The sequence below is a fragment of the Phoenix dactylifera genome, chromosome 8, assembly GCF_009389715.1.
Source record: "Phoenix dactylifera cultivar Barhee BC4 chromosome 8, palm_55x_up_171113_PBpolish2nd_filt_p, whole genome shotgun sequence".
In the NCBI taxonomy this organism is placed as follows: domain Eukaryota; kingdom Viridiplantae; phylum Streptophyta; class Magnoliopsida; order Arecales; family Arecaceae; genus Phoenix; species Phoenix dactylifera.
Genome location: NC_052399.1, coordinates 4,221,943 through 4,242,683, shown reverse-complemented (window position 1 = coordinate 4,242,683; position 20,741 = coordinate 4,221,943). Strand labels below are relative to the sequence as shown.

At 38.9% G+C, this 20,741-nt stretch overlaps 1 protein-coding gene across 3 annotated transcripts; it reads right to left on the bottom strand.

Annotated features, from left to right (window-relative positions):
• Positions 1-322: 322 nt before the first annotated feature.
• LOC103708785 (peptidyl-prolyl cis-trans isomerase CYP95-like) lies at positions 323-19,760 on the bottom strand. 3 transcript variants are annotated; one of them, XM_008793868.4, is made up of 14 exons: positions 19,648-19,760; positions 18,653-18,772; positions 18,414-18,468; positions 14,599-14,687; positions 14,255-14,279; positions 9,497-9,535; positions 7,968-8,085; positions 7,108-7,268; positions 6,526-6,892; positions 6,221-6,333; positions 2,738-2,942; positions 1,812-2,648; positions 1,585-1,665; positions 323-921 (listed from the first exon to the last, which is right to left on the bottom strand). In XM_008793868.4, exons 2-14 carry the CDS (start codon positions 18,728-18,730, stop codon positions 552-554), a joined length of 2,538 nt encoding a protein of 845 aa, XP_008792090.2. In that variant the 5' UTR covers positions 18,731-18,772; positions 19,648-19,760; the 3' UTR covers positions 323-551. The 3 variants fall into 3 exon arrangements, with proteins under 3 accessions (XP_008792090.2, XP_008792091.2, XP_008792092.2); XM_008793869.4 differs by having other exon boundaries at positions 18,653-18,736; positions 19,648-19,742; XM_008793870.4 differs by lacking the exon at positions 19,648-19,760 and adding an exon at positions 14,404-14,454 and having other exon boundaries at positions 18,653-18,680.
• Between the last annotated feature and the right edge of the window lie 981 nt (positions 19,761-20,741).

Genomic DNA, 20,741 nt, shown 5'->3' with positions numbered 1-20,741 from the left:
GCAACCGGACCACAGCTCCCCTGCACGGCTTAAAGTATGCTATTCATGTTACAGACTGCAAGCTCTAGTCTGAGAAGCAACACACCGAACGCAGGACCCGCGCAGGCAGCACAATCCACCGCCACCTTCGGAATCTCGTTGCTGGGGCATGCAACTCCTCTCATACCATCATTCCTTCCCCCTTGCTCACACGACACATTCATCAAATAAACCATACCATCTGAGAGGTGCACCGTGCACATACTGGATAATGCGTTGGAACTTTCTGAGATCTACCATCCTAAACTATATCACACAGGCGACGAGTGGGGACAGGCAAACGAGAACCATAAAGATCATAGACGGTATATGTTTATAAATCCAGGCTCAGAAAATTAGACAAACAGCAGATTATGAAGTACAGGATAAATCCATCACACCCAGCAAAACAAATACCTAGATAAACAACATTTTGTGAAACATTCGAAGTACTGAAAGCATCCAATCCTTCTAGTTCCCAGCTAAGACATCCGGATATAATAAACTGTGGAAGCTCGTGAAAACTCTGTTCCCTACTTCGCACCAGAATCAGGTGACCCATCTCCATATGAAACCAAGCCTTTCCTTCCACCAGAACTGCTGGATGGGGACCTTGACTTTTCCTTGTCCGCGCGCATTGGAGAGGGAGTGTCAGGGGATGACCGAGTCCTGGACCTGGACAGAGACCTGGAGCGCGATCCTGAGGGGCTTCTGCTCCTGGAAATTGACCTATGTTTCTCCAGATTGGCCCCATCTCGTCCACCACGGGACCTCACTCTCTCAGCAGCTGGTGAACGACTACGGGATGGGCTCCTATTGTAGCCACCTCTCCCTCGGCCCCGGCCCCGGTAACCAACAGGGCTACGTGAAATGCTCCGAGTGCGGCTTCTCCTGCTTCTGTACCTGCAGAGATTTCAAATCGTCTGTAAGAATAGACATACATGGACAAGTACATTACAAGAATAAAAATTCACACTGACAAGAACATAATAACACTAACAAATTCCATCTAGTACCTGAAACATATAAGCTCATACAGTGAACCAACAGAAGAGTCGAATACTACGACCTAGAAATCTTATCATCTTATAGATGGTATAGCAGACTTGACAAAGATTACAACGATGAGATACCCCAGGACTTGAAAGTGCCAAATACACTTTGGTTGTCAAGGGCCTAAGCCTTTAACTATAAACAAACTAAAATTGCCCAAGCAACTTTATCGAGAACATACAATCAAGAAACTCAGTTAAAAAACATAGTGTGATGCTTTTGTCTACAAGGACCAAAAGAAACTATTAGGATACACCATAGTCAGGATGGTAGATGTGCCACACAGAAGGAAAGATGAAAAAGATAACCATGATAACATCTATAAATTGGAGTTCTTAATCATCCATGAATTTGAGAACATGCATCCAGAATTCCAGATCAAGTGCTCAATCTATAGAGGATGGTCGCTGTTTGATTTTCTCCATGCCCACTTTGTTGACAAATGAATGGGTCGACTTCATATATTTTAGATGTAAACAATGGTTTAAAATAAATAAAAAAACATAACAATACCTAGTTGGTGTTCTTCCTCTTGGAGGGCTCCTATATCGTCTTGGGGGTGTCCGGTCATAGTAGCTTCTGTAGCTTGAATACCTGGTCAAAAAATTGAACATGCCCAACAATAATAATAGTAGAGGCAATACAATGAGAACAATAATGACGATGATGACAATAACCATAAGACTTTCATCATTGCATCAACAAAAAAGTTCTCTAAGTCTCATGGTTTAATCAATTACCTATCTCGATCACCTCTTCCACCATACCGATGAGATCTAACAGAACGGTCAGGAGAAGGGGTCCGGTATCTTCTAGCATAAGAGTACTTATCACTAAAACCTCGACCCCTTCTAATGCGCTTCGGTGAACCACCTGGGGAAGCACTTCTTGACAAACTCCTATCATGGTTAGATGGTGGTGATACTGCCCTGCGAACAGGACTCACTAAGCTTCTGCTGATGCTTCTATGTGGTCGGGCTCTTACAGGGCTTCTGCTTATGCTTCTTCGGGTTGACCTTACAGGACTTCGGCTACGACTCCTTCGTGCATCCCATGCAGGGCTTCTGCTTATACTCCTCCTCCTGGGAGGCCTTATCGGACTCCTGCTAGGACTTCTCTGCAGTAGAGGCCTTGCTGGGCTTCGACTGATGCTCCTCTGTTTTTCTCTGATGGGGCTTCTGCTTATACTCCTTCGCCTATGCGCCCTCTCCATGCTCCTACAAGGACTTCTTCGAGGAAGGGATCTTGCTGAACTTCTGCTAATGCTTCTTGGACGAACTTTAATTGGGCTTCTGCTTATGCTTCTACGAATTTTGGCCACTGGAGTTCTGCTAACACTTCTTCTAACTGGGCTCCTACTAGCACTTCTAGCCGGGCTTCTGCTGAAGCTTCGTCTAGCTGGACTCCTACTTAGACTGCTCCTTTTTGTTGCCCAAGCAGGGCTTCTACTAAGGCTTCGTTGAGGAGGGCTCTTGCTCACAGACCTTCTAGGGCTTACACTTCTGCTTTTGCTTGCACTCCTGGGGCTGATACTCATACTCTTGCTCATGGACTGGTTAGCACTCATGCTTTGGCTCCTGCTCATCAATGTCAGATAAAATACTGGTTCTGGAAGAAGCGGTAAACACAAAGAATGACTGAAGTGTGAGGAGAAGAATAGAGAAACCTAGATTTGCTTGGCTTGCCATCTGCAGCAGGCAGCCTATTTTCATCTCTGTCAGACTTTGATTCTGTGATGCCATTGCTCCATGGCTCCCCGTTTTCTCTTGGTGATTTGGCTTCTTTTTCTGCAGGCTTCTCAATTATTTCACCCTTTTTTGGCCAATTTGCAGTTGTTTCCTTCTCCACATCTGGTGCTGGAAGGTTTTCGACTGCCAAAAAAAGTTTGTAATGATGGTGAAAGGAAACTAACCATCTGAAATTAATAGATTAAGATAATTGGCAAGTTACATCAAAGCTGTGAACTAGGAAACATGGCAAAAACATCAAAAAAAGGGTGATATTTTTGTCTTAGGCTCACCACTTATCACTAAACCCATCCCCCCACCTTCTTCATATGAGATATGTGCCCAGCATCAACTAGTATGAGAAAAGATTGACAAATGATAATGCAAAGATGGAAGTTTGGGCAAAAACATATTGAATATTACAGAACTTCAACCTTTTCAAGTAGGCATAAAAACAGTATCTACTGATTAGTGACATCTAGAGAAGCTAAGATTAAGTGTGGGAGCATTATATGTTCGCACGTTACATACTAACACTAATACTACAGCCCAATCAAAGGCTGCACATATAGAGCAAGCATAAGCACAAGCATGAATAATACTGAAGATATTTAATCACTTTCTTTCCTATCTAAATACACCTTGGTGAAATCACTCTTAAATAAGGCAAAACAAGATTAAAACATCAGAAAGGGGAAAACAAGAAGACAAGACAAAGCAAAATCCTATCTTCAATCATAAAAAGCACAAAAAAAGTATTATAGAAAATTTTAAACAATTCGAAGCCTAATCAAAAAAATCTACTAGTTACAGGATTAATTGGCCTGGCCCTTCAAATTAATATAGAAACAAACTACACACAGAATAAACAACTGAAACTAGTATTGTCAAGGCTGGACAAAAAAGCGAGGAAAGAGGTAAACTTTTTGACATGATTAAAGAAAAGAAAAATAAACAGTTTGATCTCTCACCATAATAATTCCTGCTTTTGAGTTACAATATTGTGCACACATACACAGACACAACAAGAAACTTAGGGAAATGACAGAGCATGCATAACACATTGGCCAAGTATCTTCTCCTTAACTGTTAATAAAAATCACATGTTATCTCAAATTCATAGAACAGAAGAATGGAAAAACAGTTGAACCTTGAGAGACTGCAATCATAGGTGGAATATGCAGGAAAACAAATATGCAAGACCAGGCAGCCACAAATATGTGAGATAACACGGGCTATTTTGATCAGGAATTATCTTTTACTCAAGTGTAAAACCCAGACCTCAGCGAACTAGGTCTAGTCCATTTGATTGGCCCAATTGGAAAGGGTTTGGCCCAAAAGAAAAAAAAAAGGAGGGGGGGGGTCGCACGTGCGAAGAAAGAAGAACACTTCCGATCCTCCCAAGCTCATCGAAAGGAATCCGACCAAGGGGTGGATTCCAACCTTCTCCGACCCTATTTAGAGCCCCTCTGATCCTCTCTTTCATCTCACCTGAGAGCCCAAGTCCCCCGATCAAAGCAGTCGCCGAAAATCTTCGATTTTTCCTCTCCGAACGTCATCTGCCATTCGCTCTGTCGCTATAGCCAATCATCGTTGGAAGCTAGATAAGAACCCGACAACTTTTGATTGGTCTCTCTCTCTCTTTCGTAGTCCTTGGAAGCTTTGATTCCAGTCAATGATTGCCAAATTTTTTCGCCAAGAACCGGATGCTCTGCTTTTACCCTATTTTCTTCGCATTTTTTCGGTATCATTCCTTCTTTTCGGCCAATAACGTCGTTGGATCTTGTCACCAAGGTCTCTGCCGATTCCTCATGATGTTTTGTAGCCATGATCGAGGCTCTAATTGCCGGTATGTCTCGATTCAGCAATTTAAGGAGTTGAAACTCCTGTTTCTTGATGAGTTTGGCGCTACCAGCCACAGCTGGCTGCTTGTTGACCGGCCATGGGTCCCCTCAACCTGGCATCACCTCCAGCCACCCTTTTTCATTCCTTTTTCTTGGTTAGAGAGAGAAGCTTGTTCTCTCTCTTCCCCCTCCTTTCTCTTTCTTATTCCTCTCTCTATCTAGATTCTCTCTTTAGGATTATTGGACCTGGTAAAGACGTCTCTCGGTGACTTTTGATGGGCCCTGGTGAAGGGCCCTGATCCATAGTCGCCGGGCGGCGTGCAAACCCCCTTTGGCCCTTTCCGGACATTGTTAGAATTGATCACCCTTGATATTTATTGAACCACCTAACCGATTTGATTTACAGACATGAGATCATATCCCCAACAATATTTTAATTTTAAACTTTACTTGGTTTCTAGAAAAATGATAAAATAAATTATATTTCAATAATATTAAAGCAAGCAAACTTGACCCGTCTAACTGAAGTAGAATCTTGAAGCAAGAAGAGATAAGCAACCTAATGGTTCAAAATGTGTTTTTCGATTTTTGGTAAAGTGATAATTAGTTTATTAAATTTAATTATGATATCTGTTTTATACTTGGTTAAACGGGTCGGGCATGTTCTTATTACGATAGTAATTATTTTAAAACATGTTATGTGTTATGTTATAAAATTTGAAAACTATGACCGGGTAAAATATAAAATTTGTTTATATATGTATTCTCGGCACGGCTATAATCTGGCCCTGTCAATAGAGATTATTCGTTGGCCTGTCGACTTGTAATCTGAGAAACTAGTTTCGACACCAAGCCACCGGTGATTAGAATAATAGTATATGTTATCTGGCACTTGGTGCACCTTGTATCTGCTATCTGACCCATGTCACTGAATTACGTAGCCATAGCCTAATTGTTGGATCTCTAGTATCAATCTATGAAAATAAATAAATGTGCTTTACGAAAATTTGATTTATTTCAAGTCAGTATCTTGCTATTATCTATTTATTTGGCCTGCTTAAACCCTACTTTGTTGTGTTATATTGCTTATCGGCCAGTGTAGCTCATTATTCTGTCTTTTCTATTTTTCAAATTCTGACCAATGATTGCTCCGGACTTGGGGGGAGCACGCTAAGAAAATATTCACAATTACTGGACTTCTAGTTTAGACTAGTTAGATTAGTTTAGTTTGAACATTTTATTTAAATTAAACATAATAATTAGTTGGCATGTTTTGACTTATGTCACGTTGGAACAATTGATTATGAGAATGATTTTGTTTAGATCTTGATTAAATTAGTTTTCGAGGATCGAAAAATTATTATTACTATTATTGCTTTGAGATTATTATAATTTGATCTGTAGCCTTGCATATTTGCATCGTCCGCCCAACAGGTATGCGGCGGCTGTTATGCATTGGGTTTAGGGTGCACTCCAGGTTCGGGGCGTGACATTAAGTCATCACAATTTTCAACCAACAGTCATATCCACGAGTCAGTTGCACAAACAAGTATTTGGAATAGAAGATATGAGACCTACCAGAAATCTGAGAAGAGACCTTTGATTTCCGCACTCGGCATCGTTTATTATCTCCATAACCATCAGAGCTGGTCCTGCTTGTACCCTCTGTTTCAGTGTCGCTGTCAGATACCCTGGTATTAACAAGTGAAAAATGTCTTATTACTCGAAGATAATTAGAGAAAGATGAAACTATAAATATTCAATAATCAAAGATGGCCAACAGCTTAAAATGTTCCACATAGTTTCATAATTTTCAGCAATGCAAACAAGATTCAACCAAGGAAGCATCATGGATGAACTTGTCAGAACATTCAGATAACAACCTTCTTGATTTGTGCCTTGATTTTCTATCACGCTTTCTGCGCCTTTTCTCCCGCCTCCTATCCCTCTTCCTCTTCTCACGCTTGTATTTCTCTCGCCTAGAATACTTTTTCTTTCTCCGCCGCCTGTCATCACTTGAACTGCTGACATCAGATGATGATGAATAAGAATCAGAATCAGTGTCAGACTCTGAAGATTCAGTTTCTGTATCCGATGAGCTATCTGATTCAGATGAATAATATCTTCTTTTCCTTTTCTTCCTCCTTCCTCTAGAAGATTTCTTATGATGTCCCCTACGGTGTCCTTCATGGATATCATCATCAGAAGAGATATCCTTCCCTGATTTAGATTTAGCAACTTTCTTTTTGTCTGCACACATGCAATGACCTATGAGTAGTTGAGAAAAACTAAAGTAATAATAGCTATAGAGGGAGGGAAAAAGAAACCAGCACAATGATGCATCAGCAGTAAAAAGGACATAAATGATGCGACAAAATAAGACCACTTGGTAAATATAACAAACTCATGGCTAATATAACCCTAAACAAACTATTACAGCTTTAAAAGTCAGCTAAGTATATTACCATTCTTGAGTACTACAGCTCCCTGGTCTTTACTAGCATTAAATTCGCCACAGTTAGCAATCTTAACAGGAACAATTGGTTTGGAACCATCGACTTCAACACGCTCTATGTTCCTCAAAGTTTCTTCTCCAGAAATAAGCTTCCCAAAAACAACATGTTTGCTGCTAGTAAGGGAAAAGTCAGGCTAATTACCATCCACAGTAATTACCACAAAAAAGGGACAAGTATCTTGAGCAGATAGAAATGGAATAGTGTGTGCATTCATCTGTGTACACTGTGTGTGCACATAAATAGGGCCACGAAGCCAAGTCTGTGTATATATTGTGCACATCTCTGGGAATATATATACTGTGTGGGCACATAAATATGTCCATGCAGCCAAGTCTGTGTGTATATTGTGTACATCTCTGGGAATATACCAAGGATCTTGGCCTGTCAAGACGCGTTCTTCCAAGCAGTAATAGCTCTGATGTGTGAAATTTGCTATTGCATATTGAGGCAGCCTATGAGTAAATGTGTGGAAAACACGCCCAGGGGCAAGATGATGTGTATCAACAAACGTGCAATGCAGAGGAGCAGTTTGGCTTGTGCATGTCAATTAGAGAATATGCATGCTTCTGGCAGTAGAATGTTGAGCAAATGTCTGCCTTCATGTGAATATTTAACACATCCAACATTAGTGATATTACAACAAAAATATATTAGAAAAAAGTGCATGCATATACATGCATACATGCTACATGCATGCAAGTACACATGTAGATAAGTATTATGTATGTGCACAAGTATGTATGTTCAAATTATTGTATGTATGCATATCAGTGAATCAAGAAACTTATACAAGTTTAACAAAAACTAACCCATCAAGGTGCGGAGCAGCCTTGAAAGTAATAAAGAACTGGGAGCCATTAGTGTCTCTACCAGCATTTGCCATAGATAGAAGACCAGGACCATCATGGCGTAGCAGAAAATTTTCATCTGAAAACATTGCAGCAGATCAACCATTCATCTAAATTCTAAGTGCACAGATTCATATAACCACATATACTGGATACCCAAAAAAATTCATGGATACTCTCATAAAAGCTGCATCAATATTATGCATAATTATAAATTTATTGAATTAAAAATTTATTAATGGTATCCTGAATGGAAGTGCCATCAAGTGAGCAACCTAATGTGTCAAAAGAGACACAAGATTTATGGAGTAACCAAAGAAAAGTTTACCATATAACTGGAACAGTTTTAAATAAGCATTACACAGAAATAACCGCTAAAAATAAATGGATGAAATTAAAAAAAAAATACCAAAACAGAAGGGACAGTACCCCACAGAAGACTTGAAATACATTAGGCATCTTATCCTAACGAACTAGAAAATTTGATGGGATCAAATAATTGGCAATTGAGAAAGATCACGTTCATCATCTTTCTATCAACTCACACCAATTCAAGAAAAGGGCAACTTTAAATAAAAGAGAAACAATAATGCCCATTCCTCCTGACTATACTGCAATTCAGTTGTTAGGAAAAAAAAAAAGATACAACAGTTGATAGACTTAATCATCATATCACCATAATGAATTAAGTTAAACATATAAGCTATATAAACAAGTTCCAGAAAGGAGGGAAAATCTGGAAAGAAAATCCGAAATCAGCTGTTAGCCATAGACCAGGAAAAAAACGACAAACTATACTTTAAGGGAAAAACAAGTGCTCCTCTCCCAACTAAGCATGATGCATGTAAACTTGGATATGAATCCAAGGCCTAGGACAAAATTATTAGTGGCACATATGCCATGCAATATGTATCTATTTGTAAAAAAGTTTTCACAACTTAAGTATGAGAAAAGCAGTATAGCCAACAAAATTAATTATGCATCATCTAACCCCATAACTATCTAAAGAAAAGGATGCCACAACATACCGGTTATAAACTTTTCCTGTACAATAATAATTTTGTCATGTAACATCCTTCAAAAGTAAGATATTTTTACTGTCATGAGAAGATGGTCATCAATTATCTATAAATAGAGTGAGATTTAAAGAATATGATCTCAAAAATACATATAAGCCAGATAAACATTGTAATCCACTTCAAGACGATCACCATAATATCTGAATGCGCATCATACACAGTGCCATGAAATAAGCATTGTAATCCACTTCTGCCAATATGAACACCAAGTTGATTAAAAGCAAGGAAGCATCTAACTAAGAGCAAACAATACGTATTATACTTAATTTAAATCAATGATCCTTCCTAAATTATACAGGATAAACTAAGTCTACTAACTAGAAGCATCATATTCCAATTGTTAAGTGCAGAAGTGTATATGTCAATGCATATATGCCAAAAGTTGTTGGCCGAGTTTAGAAGCTAAATTACCTGGAAATTTTCCACCATAGATGCTCTCTCCACCTGTTCCTGAAAATGATGAGAGGGTTTATCAGAGTTAAGAGAATTAAAGTTCAATCAATTAATGGTGTACCCAGGATAATATGGTTTTCCTGTTACGTTCGCAGAAAATATCAAGTTTTAAGCATTACTGGTTGCTCAAAACTAACAACTCAAGTAAGGATTCTAGAAGAAATTATGAGAAATTAAAGATAAATAAGCAAACTTTCAAACCTAAAAGAGAAGGAAAACACATATGCAAGACAGACAAACAAGATAACCCTTAGTATTGATGTAAAACCTTCAAATAATAAAGTGAAGAGCAGCCACCTACGACTCAAAATTATCCAGATTTGCTTGTATTAATGTTGGCTCACTAACAAAGATTCCATCACACAATTCAAGCCTCAAACAAGAATGAGTTGACTAATCACTTAGGAGTTAGGACGAAGGCAAAATTCCATAAACCACTTCTGAAATGACTTCATTTATGTGGTCATGTTATCAACTTCTGCTCTGTTTAGACTTGGGCCATATCATCACATCGTACATCAAGATTAACAGATTTGATGCTAGAAGGAAGGTGATAGAATTCAAGTGTATCGGTTTCTACTATTAGACAAGGACATGTAAATGATAGCTCATTCAAGTAACCAACTGCATCAATACTCGATATTGATCAATAACACTAACGGACATCTTGGAGAAAATAACAAGTTTTTATATCAGTTTGTAATGAAGCACAGGACCGGTTACTAGTTAGTAAAATAATCATGGGATAAGTCATTTTCCACTTTAAAGTTGCCCAAGGTGTCATATAAAGAGTTAGTGATCAACGAAAAAAAAGTAAATAATAATAGCATAAAGTCATCTTCCACTTTAAAGTTGCCCAAGGTGGCATATAAAGAGTAAGTGATCAAAGAAAAAGGAGTAGTAACCTCGAAACTCATAAGTTCATGTTAACCAAGAAGATACATAGACAGGTACACACTTAATAAAATTGAATGTGAAGATGCACATGCATATTCATCTGCCCACACAATCACCAACATGCTGTCATTCCAAAATGACTGAATATGCAAATGTGACAAATAGAGAAGTACTATTTCATAATGCTCTTCAAGCATGGAACAGGCACATGCAAGTTTTGTTTATACAAAACTAACAATACAAATAAATTGTAAGTTTTTAATCTACAATCATCCAAAGATGAAGACAAAAAAAAACAAATCATAAAAAGATAACCATAAGAAAAATAATAGAGTTAATATAATTCTGTGCACACAATCATACCACAAGTGCAGCATATAATGTATGCAAGTCTATCTATTCACAAACCCAATATCCATATCTTTTATGTTTAAATTATAATGCACACATACTAAGTTAGGCATACATGATTTCTTAAATGACAAAACAAATTAGAAAATACATTGGCAACAAGACAGCTTGAGCATTGAATATTAAATTTGAAAGCCCTCCGTTATTATCTGTCCACATAAATAAATTCAATAAAACATTGAACCCTCATTTTTTTAATGCAAACAAGCATCATAAAAGTCATAAACTTCAATAAATCCATAATAATAACAGAGATATCAGGACCAAACACGTTATAAAATAACCAAAAGAAAGGCAAATGCACTCTTGGGTCTACCATCACATTCAACAGTTAGTTTTCAGACAAAGCCAAGTATCCAAGTTCTCATGTTCAAAGAATGATGGGTTATTAACCATTACAGGGTTAGCTTGGAATTACTTAAACCCATTTTTACTTATAGTTTGAGCCCACCATCTGAAGTTTTTCCTAAAAAAGAGCACAAGAAAAAGACCCCAGCCTTGACTGTCAGTTCCAGACTTGACAAAAATGAAAACATCGCAAACTCAATGAAAGCAGCTTCTGGATTCCGTGGCCATTACTAAATAACTACCAAGATGATACAACAACACTGAAGAGGTATAAAAGTGACTCATGTAATATGGTTCATTCTTCACCTCAATGACTTTTTTTGTGAGAGAGAGCAAGAGAAAGGGAGGGAGACCCACCCACACTAAACTAGGTCCTAACACTTAGGATGCATCATCCAAGATTTGAATCCAGAACATGTGGTTGGAAGGCAGAGGAGCACGACGACTGGGGCAAGTCCCAGTCCATGATATGGTAGATTCACTCGCCAAATTCACAAATCCAACATTATCTTGAAACAATCACTCATGTACTCCCTCTAGTGTGTACATTATAAACCCTAAAGACTTGTTTGGTTGGCGGGAAAAGGAGGGGGGAAGTGTAGTCAATGGTAAAATGAAAAGATGGCCCATGTTTGGTTGGAGATTTCAAAAGAGAGAGATGGGAAAGTAGCTTTCTCATATGAATAACTTTTCCGCATTTCATGGGAAAGAAAAACCCATACCGAAGATGGAAAAACCACTTTGTCATGGGCTGGAAATTATGGTAATTTTTATTCGAGTAGATTACAAAAACATCCTTGAAGTTCTTATACCCACTAGTTTGTAAAACCTACACTTACATCTAGTTAAATTAATGGCATTAGTGAATCCGTTTACCTCATATGAAAAGTCAAAATTGCTCCTGCCTGATAAGTAAATTACAAAAAGGCCCTAAAATTAGGAAAAAAATTATTCTTGTATCCAATAGTTTGAAAAATCTACGCTTATCCCCCTAAGATTTGTTTTTATCTAACACTTTAACCCATAACTTAACAGAATGTTAGCCAAACCATTAACTTAAATGAGACTAAATGCCACGTCAGAAAAAAAAATGACCAAACTAGCCTCAATGATATAACATCCATCCAAGAAGGAGAATAGCCGTGAGGCACCATGGGTCCGAGCTTGATCTTGATGAATTATCAGAAAAAAACCATGTGCCAAGAAAAAAATAATTTAGATCTCTCAAACAAGTGGATGCTTCTAAAATTTTCTGCTGCAAAAAACTAACATCAAGAGTTTTGCCGCTCGAGACAGGCTATCCATCGTTCAAAGTTAGGCTATGGAACCGCAACTGATGCACCCTCCAAAAAAAAAAGTTCTCATGCACGTACTAATTTAGATCCTTTTGATGATAGGCTGCCGGAGCTGTTATAGCTCCATATGTAGATATAGAAATCCTCATTCATAGCGACAATATTAAGGAATCATGTTTACAGTATTGGATAAGTAGAGCTCAAAATCAGCAAATAATATACCGGCATCTCTGGTCTCTATAATATGGTGGGCGAAAAGCGAGAACAAAACATGATTAGAAAGGACAAAGGCCGGTTGGAAAGAATGCTCGTTGTCGGATGTCGATTGGGAAGAAAGCTTGTTGTTGGTGGCTCATCGGGAAGGGACACTCGTGGTGGGGTGGTGAAGTGGAAAAAAACTCCTAGCCGCTTAATCTCGAAGAGAAGAAGACTCTTAAAGATATAATATTTCAAAGAGTTCCAAAAGTCAGAAAAGTGAAAGAGAGACTTTATTTTTTTATAAAAATAATTTTGACTTTTACAATAGATAAATGGTTTCACCAACGTTGTCAATTTAAATGGGTGTAAGTGTAAGTTTTACAAAATATTGGATGTAAGTGTAATAAACATAAACCTCAGGGAGATTTTTATAAGGTTATTTTGGTCATTTTCAAAAAAAAATCTGACGTGACATTTGGGTCTCATTAAAAGTTAACAATTTGACTAAGATTCTGTTAAGTTATGGATTGAAGTATTAGATAAAAATAAACATTGAGGGAGTAAGTGTAGGTTTTTCATATTATTGGGTGTAAGTGTAATTTATCCCTAATCTCAGTGTCATTTTTGTAAATTACTCTTTTTATTTTTCTAAAGATACCCTTCAACCATCATACTAAAATGGATCAGACTTGGTCTCCTCAAATAGCTTGGAAGTGAGAATATTGTATCTAATTCTGAGAGCATAACAGGTATTTTACACAACTTTTCTAGAAAAATAGATATCCAACCAAACATAAGTCACTCTGAAAAGGGTGCTTCCAATATCACTTTCCTATGATCAACCAAACATGCAAAAATCACTTTTTCAGATATCATATACTCAGGTATCAGCTTCCATGAAACACATTCCAGTGAGGTAAAATTCTTCCTGCAAACCAAACGAGTCTTAAATCTCACAGGTCAACCTATCATACTCATCTCAAAAATATCCATCTTATGCATATGCATCCATCAAATAACAAGATTTAAAAAAAAAATAACTTTTTAGAGTAACGGCAAAGAATATATCTAAAGGTGTGGCTGATCTGCATACAATCTATTATACAGTATTATCCATAATTGCCTCTCGATCCAAGTTACCGAAAAAGATCTATTTGGGGAATCTCATCTATCAAGTTAAAATGCAAAATTACCTTACATATTACCTACAGCTGACACTCAACATGTTAAATCTCAAGAATTCAAATAGTAACATTATCTTGCATATGCCAATTCAGCGGTCCACAACTTATATGTTAGTATCACTAAATATTAAGGCACCGAAGAGAGATACCCTGATTGATTCAAATTCTGCAATCACCTTCTCCAGTTTAAACAAGATAGACAAGGACCGAAGTTTATAAAAGACATGGAAAAGATAGATGCAATAAAACATAGATGCTGAGAATAGCAGAAATATTTCATAATGACGATAGCCTTTTTGTGCAAAATTTTGAATTCAAAAGTATGGCGCACAATACAACGAGGTGAACCAAAAGCTAAGAGCGAGTACAGATAGAGGTCATACCATCTCGCTTTGAAAAGTCGCCGCCCTGCCCAAGAAACATAAGTCATTAAATATCCTTACAAAGATGAAGCATAATTTACATAAACTCAGCTTTGATATGGTGAAGCATGCTAAAATTACAAGGGATGAACAACATAGCAAAATACAACCTTAATATACTACATGATAAGAAAAGCAGTCGTGACCATCTGCCCTGTATCCTACAGCATAAACAAGGGAAACTGACTAAAAGGCAAAAGCAATCACATCTAACTAACGCTAATAGGAAAAATATGCCACACAACAGGCAATACCAGCAGATAACAATGAAAATGTTTTAAAGGTGAAAAAGAGAAAGGACATACTTGTGCCATGAACCCTTTGATAATGCGATGGAAGATAGATCCCTTGTAATGCAAGGGCTTCCTGGTTGTGGGTCCAATTCCTTTCTCACCTGCAAAAGAACAATTGATCAATCAGGATAGAAGAATACCCCACGAATATAAATAAGAGGCCATTTGGTATATTCAAAAGAAGGTTTTTTCCTTTGCAATGGGCAATAACATCATAACAATTTCAACAGGCATTCTGCATAATTAACAGTTGCAAAAACAAATATAAAATCGAAAAAGATTAACCAAAAGAAGAGAATGAAGGAATGTGCCACGAGCAAACAATGATCATCTCCCATATGAAGCATAATGAGAGCCAACTGATCAATATCTTAAGCAAATAAAACATTCTTCATCATATGCACCAGGCTACCATAAGAGCCTACAATTCTTTGCACAAGCCAATGTAGGCTTCGCCACTCCAAACAATTTGAAATTACCAAGAAAGGGACCATTAAACACAGACTTCTGCCAGCAGAAACATGTTCAAAAATTCTATTCAGAAGGATCGAATCTTCAACATTATCCCAACCAAAAACTTTGATAATGGAATAGGCTATGATGCATCACCACATACACAAACATGAACACGAACATCAAAGGAGACCTAACCTGCATTCTCTTAATTGAATGATAGATACAATTAAACCATGACCTACCACACAAAGTGAGAGAAAATCACTAACACTAAAATTGAACATAAAACTCTTAAGGCATCATGGGATTTTTCTTTTTTGTTTTTCTTTAGTAGCTGTTGTCTATTGACTTAATAAGAGTTACCTCAAATTTTGGCCCGTAAGTATTGTTCTTCACTACCTAAATCTTGACAACTATTTCAAGGCATAATGTAACCATTGATAAAATAACGACAAGGCATTCACCTGACTCTTCGGTCCTGAATTTTTTTTTTGGGGGGGGGGGGGAGGGGGGGGGGACCAATGTGCAGGGACCACTCTGAAGAAGTCCTTATATCTCTTATTTGCCAGATTTTTGCATCTCTATGGACAAATGATCATTTCCCTCTTTTATTATACCCCCTCTTTGTGTTTTCTTCTCTTCCAAATTATAATAATCAAACCATAATTAGTACATTTTTTAAAAAAATAAAAAAAATAAACTTGAACTCTAAAAATCTTTTTCTCATTTCAGTTTATCTTACACCCAACGATCAATATTAGAACAACATGAAAAAAACAAATATAATATAATTTGGCATTGAACAAATTTGCCCAATGTTTTAGTTAGCATGCATCTTCGTCTGGCGTCTTACATGCATGCACACCCAAATTCCAGAAGAAAGATTTTCAATACGCTCAAAAGTAGCTGTGCTATAGGTTTCACTTTTCAGCTTGTCATTATTTCGAATGCTACAGGAATCAGTACATTAGTTGTCACCCAATGGCATTGGACACATGAAATGGAAGTAACAGGCCTGATCAACCATGCCCTTGATTGGGCCCCTCATGGATAACATGTAACACTGCACCTCTTTCAATTAATTCTAGTATCCACATAAAAGGGAATTCAGTGGATAAGCTGTATCATCCTTGAAAAATTTCATTAATGGAATTTACAAATGAAAAATCAGCTGTATAGATTAGTAGCAACTCTGCAGATTTGTATTAGAATCTAGATAAAACTTGTGAACTCGTAAGGCACCATATTAAATGCATATTTACAGATGATTACAAGAACTCAGTTTAGAACATTGTATGCAATGATCCAGATAAAAATCATGGTGGCATGCTATTTTGGATTGCAATATACAAAAAACTAAGAAAGTGCTCTATGGTGTCCACCTATGCACATATGCTACACACACTATGCCGCCAGACTATTTGCAATAGCAGTGATTCTTATTTTTGTCCCCTTTATGCAACCTATATCAAGATGTATCAGCATATAACTATGAATACAAATATGTTAAACCCCAATACAGAGTAATACAATAGATATGTGCTTGTACCATACATCAAGCTTTAATGATATGCTGAACCATCCCAAACAGTTTCACATATATTCAAGACAATTTGAAACTTTACTCATTTATCTGCTTTTGCTTTACTTTTTAAGGATTTGAGGGCCCAATCCAGACATTGGGCACAGTAACGACAATAGAACCTAAAATGTAACAATATGGGTTTATTTTGTTAATATAACTTTTTTCCTCAATAAATTAAAAAAGGAGGGGATTGAATCTTTTGCTCCTAGATTTTAGTCATGACCAGGGCGATCAATGCAGGGTCAGCAAAATCATCCCGAACCGGGCGATTCAGGCCATCCCGAGCCGTACCAGTGACTCACCAGTACGGTTCCGACAACAAAAACGAAACATGTTGCGAAAGCCGGAGAAGGAAAGAGAGAGCTAGCAGGGAGGGAGGGAGAGATAGAGGGCGTGACGCCGGCGGACGCCGTCGAAGGCCAGCCGACTTCACTTAAAAATCGCGAATTTTTCTAAGGCCACAGTCGAACCTTGTTTCGTTCGAAACAAAGGCCGCGGCCGTGACCTCGCTTCCTGCGGCCAAGGCCGGCCTCCGCCGGCACTCCACCGGCGTCCCACCCTCTCTCTCCCTCCCTCCCTCCCCTGCTCGCTTTCTCTCTCTCTCTTTTCCTCTCTCCCACGGTTTCTCTCTCGGTACGAGCATGGCCCGTACCAAGTCGTCCCGCCAGAGAACCGGTACCGGTTCCTCCAACCTTGGATCAATGCTCATCAATCTCATTTTGAATTTTTGACCAATTTTGTCCAACTCAAAAGTCAATAAAAAAGAGGAGGAAAAAAGAAAGATCAAGAAGGAAAAAACATAGACATGAAGAATCTAGCTTAACAAGAAAAGAGACCAACCAGCACAAATAAAATTCAATTTAACTGTCCAGTCACATTTGCAAATATAAATGCATATTATATAAACCTAACCAGGCCTAGATGTTCCTAAAAATTCTCAGCCATCCATTTGATCAAAATATGTGATTATTAACTAAAGAATGATCACTGCCCTGTACCCGCACAACACATTAGTTTTCTTCCCCTGGCAATGCAAAAGACAAAAAATATCATCTGATCAGTAGGCTTCTTTATCGATGACATAAACCTCATTTTTTTCAAAGCATGATAGACACTTAAATATCGTGTTGTGATAGTTTATAGACCACAAACAAATGGCTTTGGCTGATGGTTGAGCTATGCATATATATGTGTGTACGAATCTCTCTCTCTATAGTTGTCTGTATAAAAATACATATGTATATAAATATTAAAAAATTACATGTACATATGTATAGGCATGCAAATGTGCATGTCGATGCAACAATTGCAGATATAACCATAACCAATTGTCATCAACTGAGTGTAGAGAGCAGAGACAGAAGTGTGAAAGTTTACCAGCAGCTAGAATGATATAAATGCATTCAGACTAGAGTATGGCTTGTTTTTCAAAATTATACTAAATTTTTTTTCACATTCCCACACTACCTAGATAAATATGTTTTTATAAACTTCAAGCGCTTAAACACTTCATATATATCCAAAAGCCGCATCTCTTGTATTGGAAGTGTTGTTGTCTCACTCGGAGGGACAATACAGAAATAAACAACCAAATAAGGGTTTACAGCACATGAAAATTGGAAATGTTGCCGGTAGTCAGACCCTTTTTAGACAAAATCACAAATAATGAAGAACAAAAAAAATGTATAACAAATAAAGCAAGCGGATCAAAGGTATCTTAAAACCTTTTTCATGAAATGAAACTACATATGTGGCAAAATAGGTCTCAGGTGGAGAAGCTTGTTACCTGTGCAGAGTGCACGAAAATTTTCAGCAGTCTTGGGGACGATGTCAGCAAATAGCTGTAAAAACATACAGGTAAGAATTGCACTATCATGAATCTAAAGAGGAAAAAAGAAGTTCGAGCAAACAACTCTAATGCAGAAGAAGGAAATAAAAGCTCCATCAGAATTTTACGACAGCATAGAGCAATCTCATTTGAAACTAGAAAAAAATCTGAAGACAAAAGAAGGAACAAACGAGTACCTCAAAAACCATCCTTCTTGAAGGACCTCCACCAATCGCCACATCCAAGAAGACAGTTGGATTCTTTGTTTTGGCCATTTCAACCTTGGCGTATAAAGAACCAATCAAGAAAGATTTGATCTGAATATTTTCAAAAATAAAAATCTATTCAAAATAATGATGAGAGGCTTTAGTATAACACATATAAGCAATATAAGGGCATAACTAAGAAATTAGAAGAAGAAAAGGAAGAGGGGGAGGGGGCTGTACGATTTTCTTCCCCCTTTAAGTAAATCTTTCTGTTCCTTTTAACAGACAGATGAAAAAATCGTAATCAAAATACAATAAGCAATGGGATCACGCATAAGGGAAGCACGCCAGAATGGATCAACCGTGGCATTGATCTGACCAAGCCGCGGAAACATATTTTATGTAGTCACAGCATATGGCTATTTCCCATGAATCTAGATTACAAACAATGAAAATAAAAGAGGGAACAGTTTTAATCATCCTAATAAAAGTAACCTCTTTGTCCAATCGCCTTGAACTTTCGGGGCCAAAAAGCAATAAACTCGCCTATGGACAAAAACAAAACCAACCTGAGAGAAGATCGATCACAAAAACAAGAGGAAAAAAAATATAAAACATCGGAGATGGATAGATTCAAGAAACCAGCTCCGCAAATACGCATCCGACCGTTGATTATAGAGAATCATTTTCTATAATCAAGGGCCGGGCAATCGTAACCCTAAACCCTGGCTTAATTCTACAAAACCCTAACCTGTGCGTCGACAAAAAAAGGGATTCAGGCCCACTACCCTAACCAGAGCTCCCAGGTAATAGACCCATTACGTTGAAGAATAAAAGGACGGATACGATCAGAAACGCCAAGACTCAGGAAAAAAACTTCGTGAATACTCACTCGATCGTTGGAAAATGGATATCTTAGAATTATCGGGGCAAAAATATCGAATCCACGGAAGGAAACAGAAGGGAAACTGCAGATTTTCTGTTACCTGGTAGAAAAGAGAAGAGAAGCAAAGCTGAGAGCAGTGGCTGCTGCCCTGCGCGGCCGCGGAACGAAACGAGAAGCAGCGAGCGACCAGAGAATAAAACCTAAGCGCCGTAGGCCTCCCTCCCGGGTGGTTCTATATACACCCCCCCTATTGCTCAGGACACCCCCCAAAAATTAAAAAAAAATTAAATACTCTCTACACCCCCCCATTTGCTAAGGACACCCCTAAAAAATTAAAAATTCCTAAATTACCCCCACCCTTCCCACCCCCTCACCTAAATTGCTCTCTACAAACCCCCCCACCCCGCTCTTCCCCTCCAAAACACCCGCCGGCTTCTCCCTTCCGCCCAAAAAACCTCGCTTCAAGCACCTCCCCGGCCATCTCCCGAGCAACGAGCACCTCGCCGGCGGAGGAGGAGGGGGGAGGCGGAGGAGGAGGACGGGGAGGCGGAGGGGGAGGTGGGGGATGGGGAGGAGGAAGAAGGAGGACGGGGAGGTGGGAGAAGAGGAGTGAGAGGAGGTGGCGGAGGAGGAGGGGGGAGGCGGAGGAGGAGGACGGGGAGGTGGAGGGGGAGGTGGAGGGGGAGGACGGGGAGGTGGAGGGGAGGAGGGGGGGAGGTGGGGGATGGGGAGGAGGAGGAAGGAGGACGGGGAGGTGGGGGATGGGGAGGAGGAGGAAGGAGGACGGGGAGGTGGGGGAAGAGGAGTGAGAGGAGGTGGCGGAGGAGGAGGGGGGAGGCGGAGGAGGAGGACGGGGAGGTGGAGGGGGAGGTGGAGGGGAGGAGGGGGGGATGGGGAGGAGGAGGAAGGAGGAAGGAGGAAGGGGGGGTGTACTGAGAAAATTTCAAGGGCAATATGGTAATTACACTAAAGGTTAGTTTGGGTATTTTTTTTTTGGTTTTTGGGGGGTGTCCTGAGCAATGGGGGGGGTGTATATAGAACTTCCCCTCCCTCCCTCTTTCTCTTGGGACATGAGTTTACCGTTATGCCCCTGTCTATGAATGAATTTACGGGAACGCCCCTGAATTCTGACAGGAAGGCAATCCCACGTGCGGCGACGTGTGCGCAACCGGCAAGTGCGAGCTAGAAACTTTC

Excerpts from the sequence above, each read along its gene's own strand:
- LOC103708785 (XM_008793868.4), bottom strand. The coding sequence starts at position 18,730 with ATGGCCAAAACAAAGAATCCAACTGTCTTCTTGGATGTGGCGATTGGT. Across the intron at positions 9,536-14,254 it reads CGACTTTTCAAAGCGAGATG|GAACAGGTGGAGAGAGCATC; the intron begins GTATGACCTCTA and ends CATCATTTTCAG. Across the intron at positions 1,666-1,811 it reads GGAAGAGGTGATCGAGATAG|GTATTCAAGCTACAGAAGCT; the intron begins GTAATTGATTAA and ends TTTTTTGACCAG.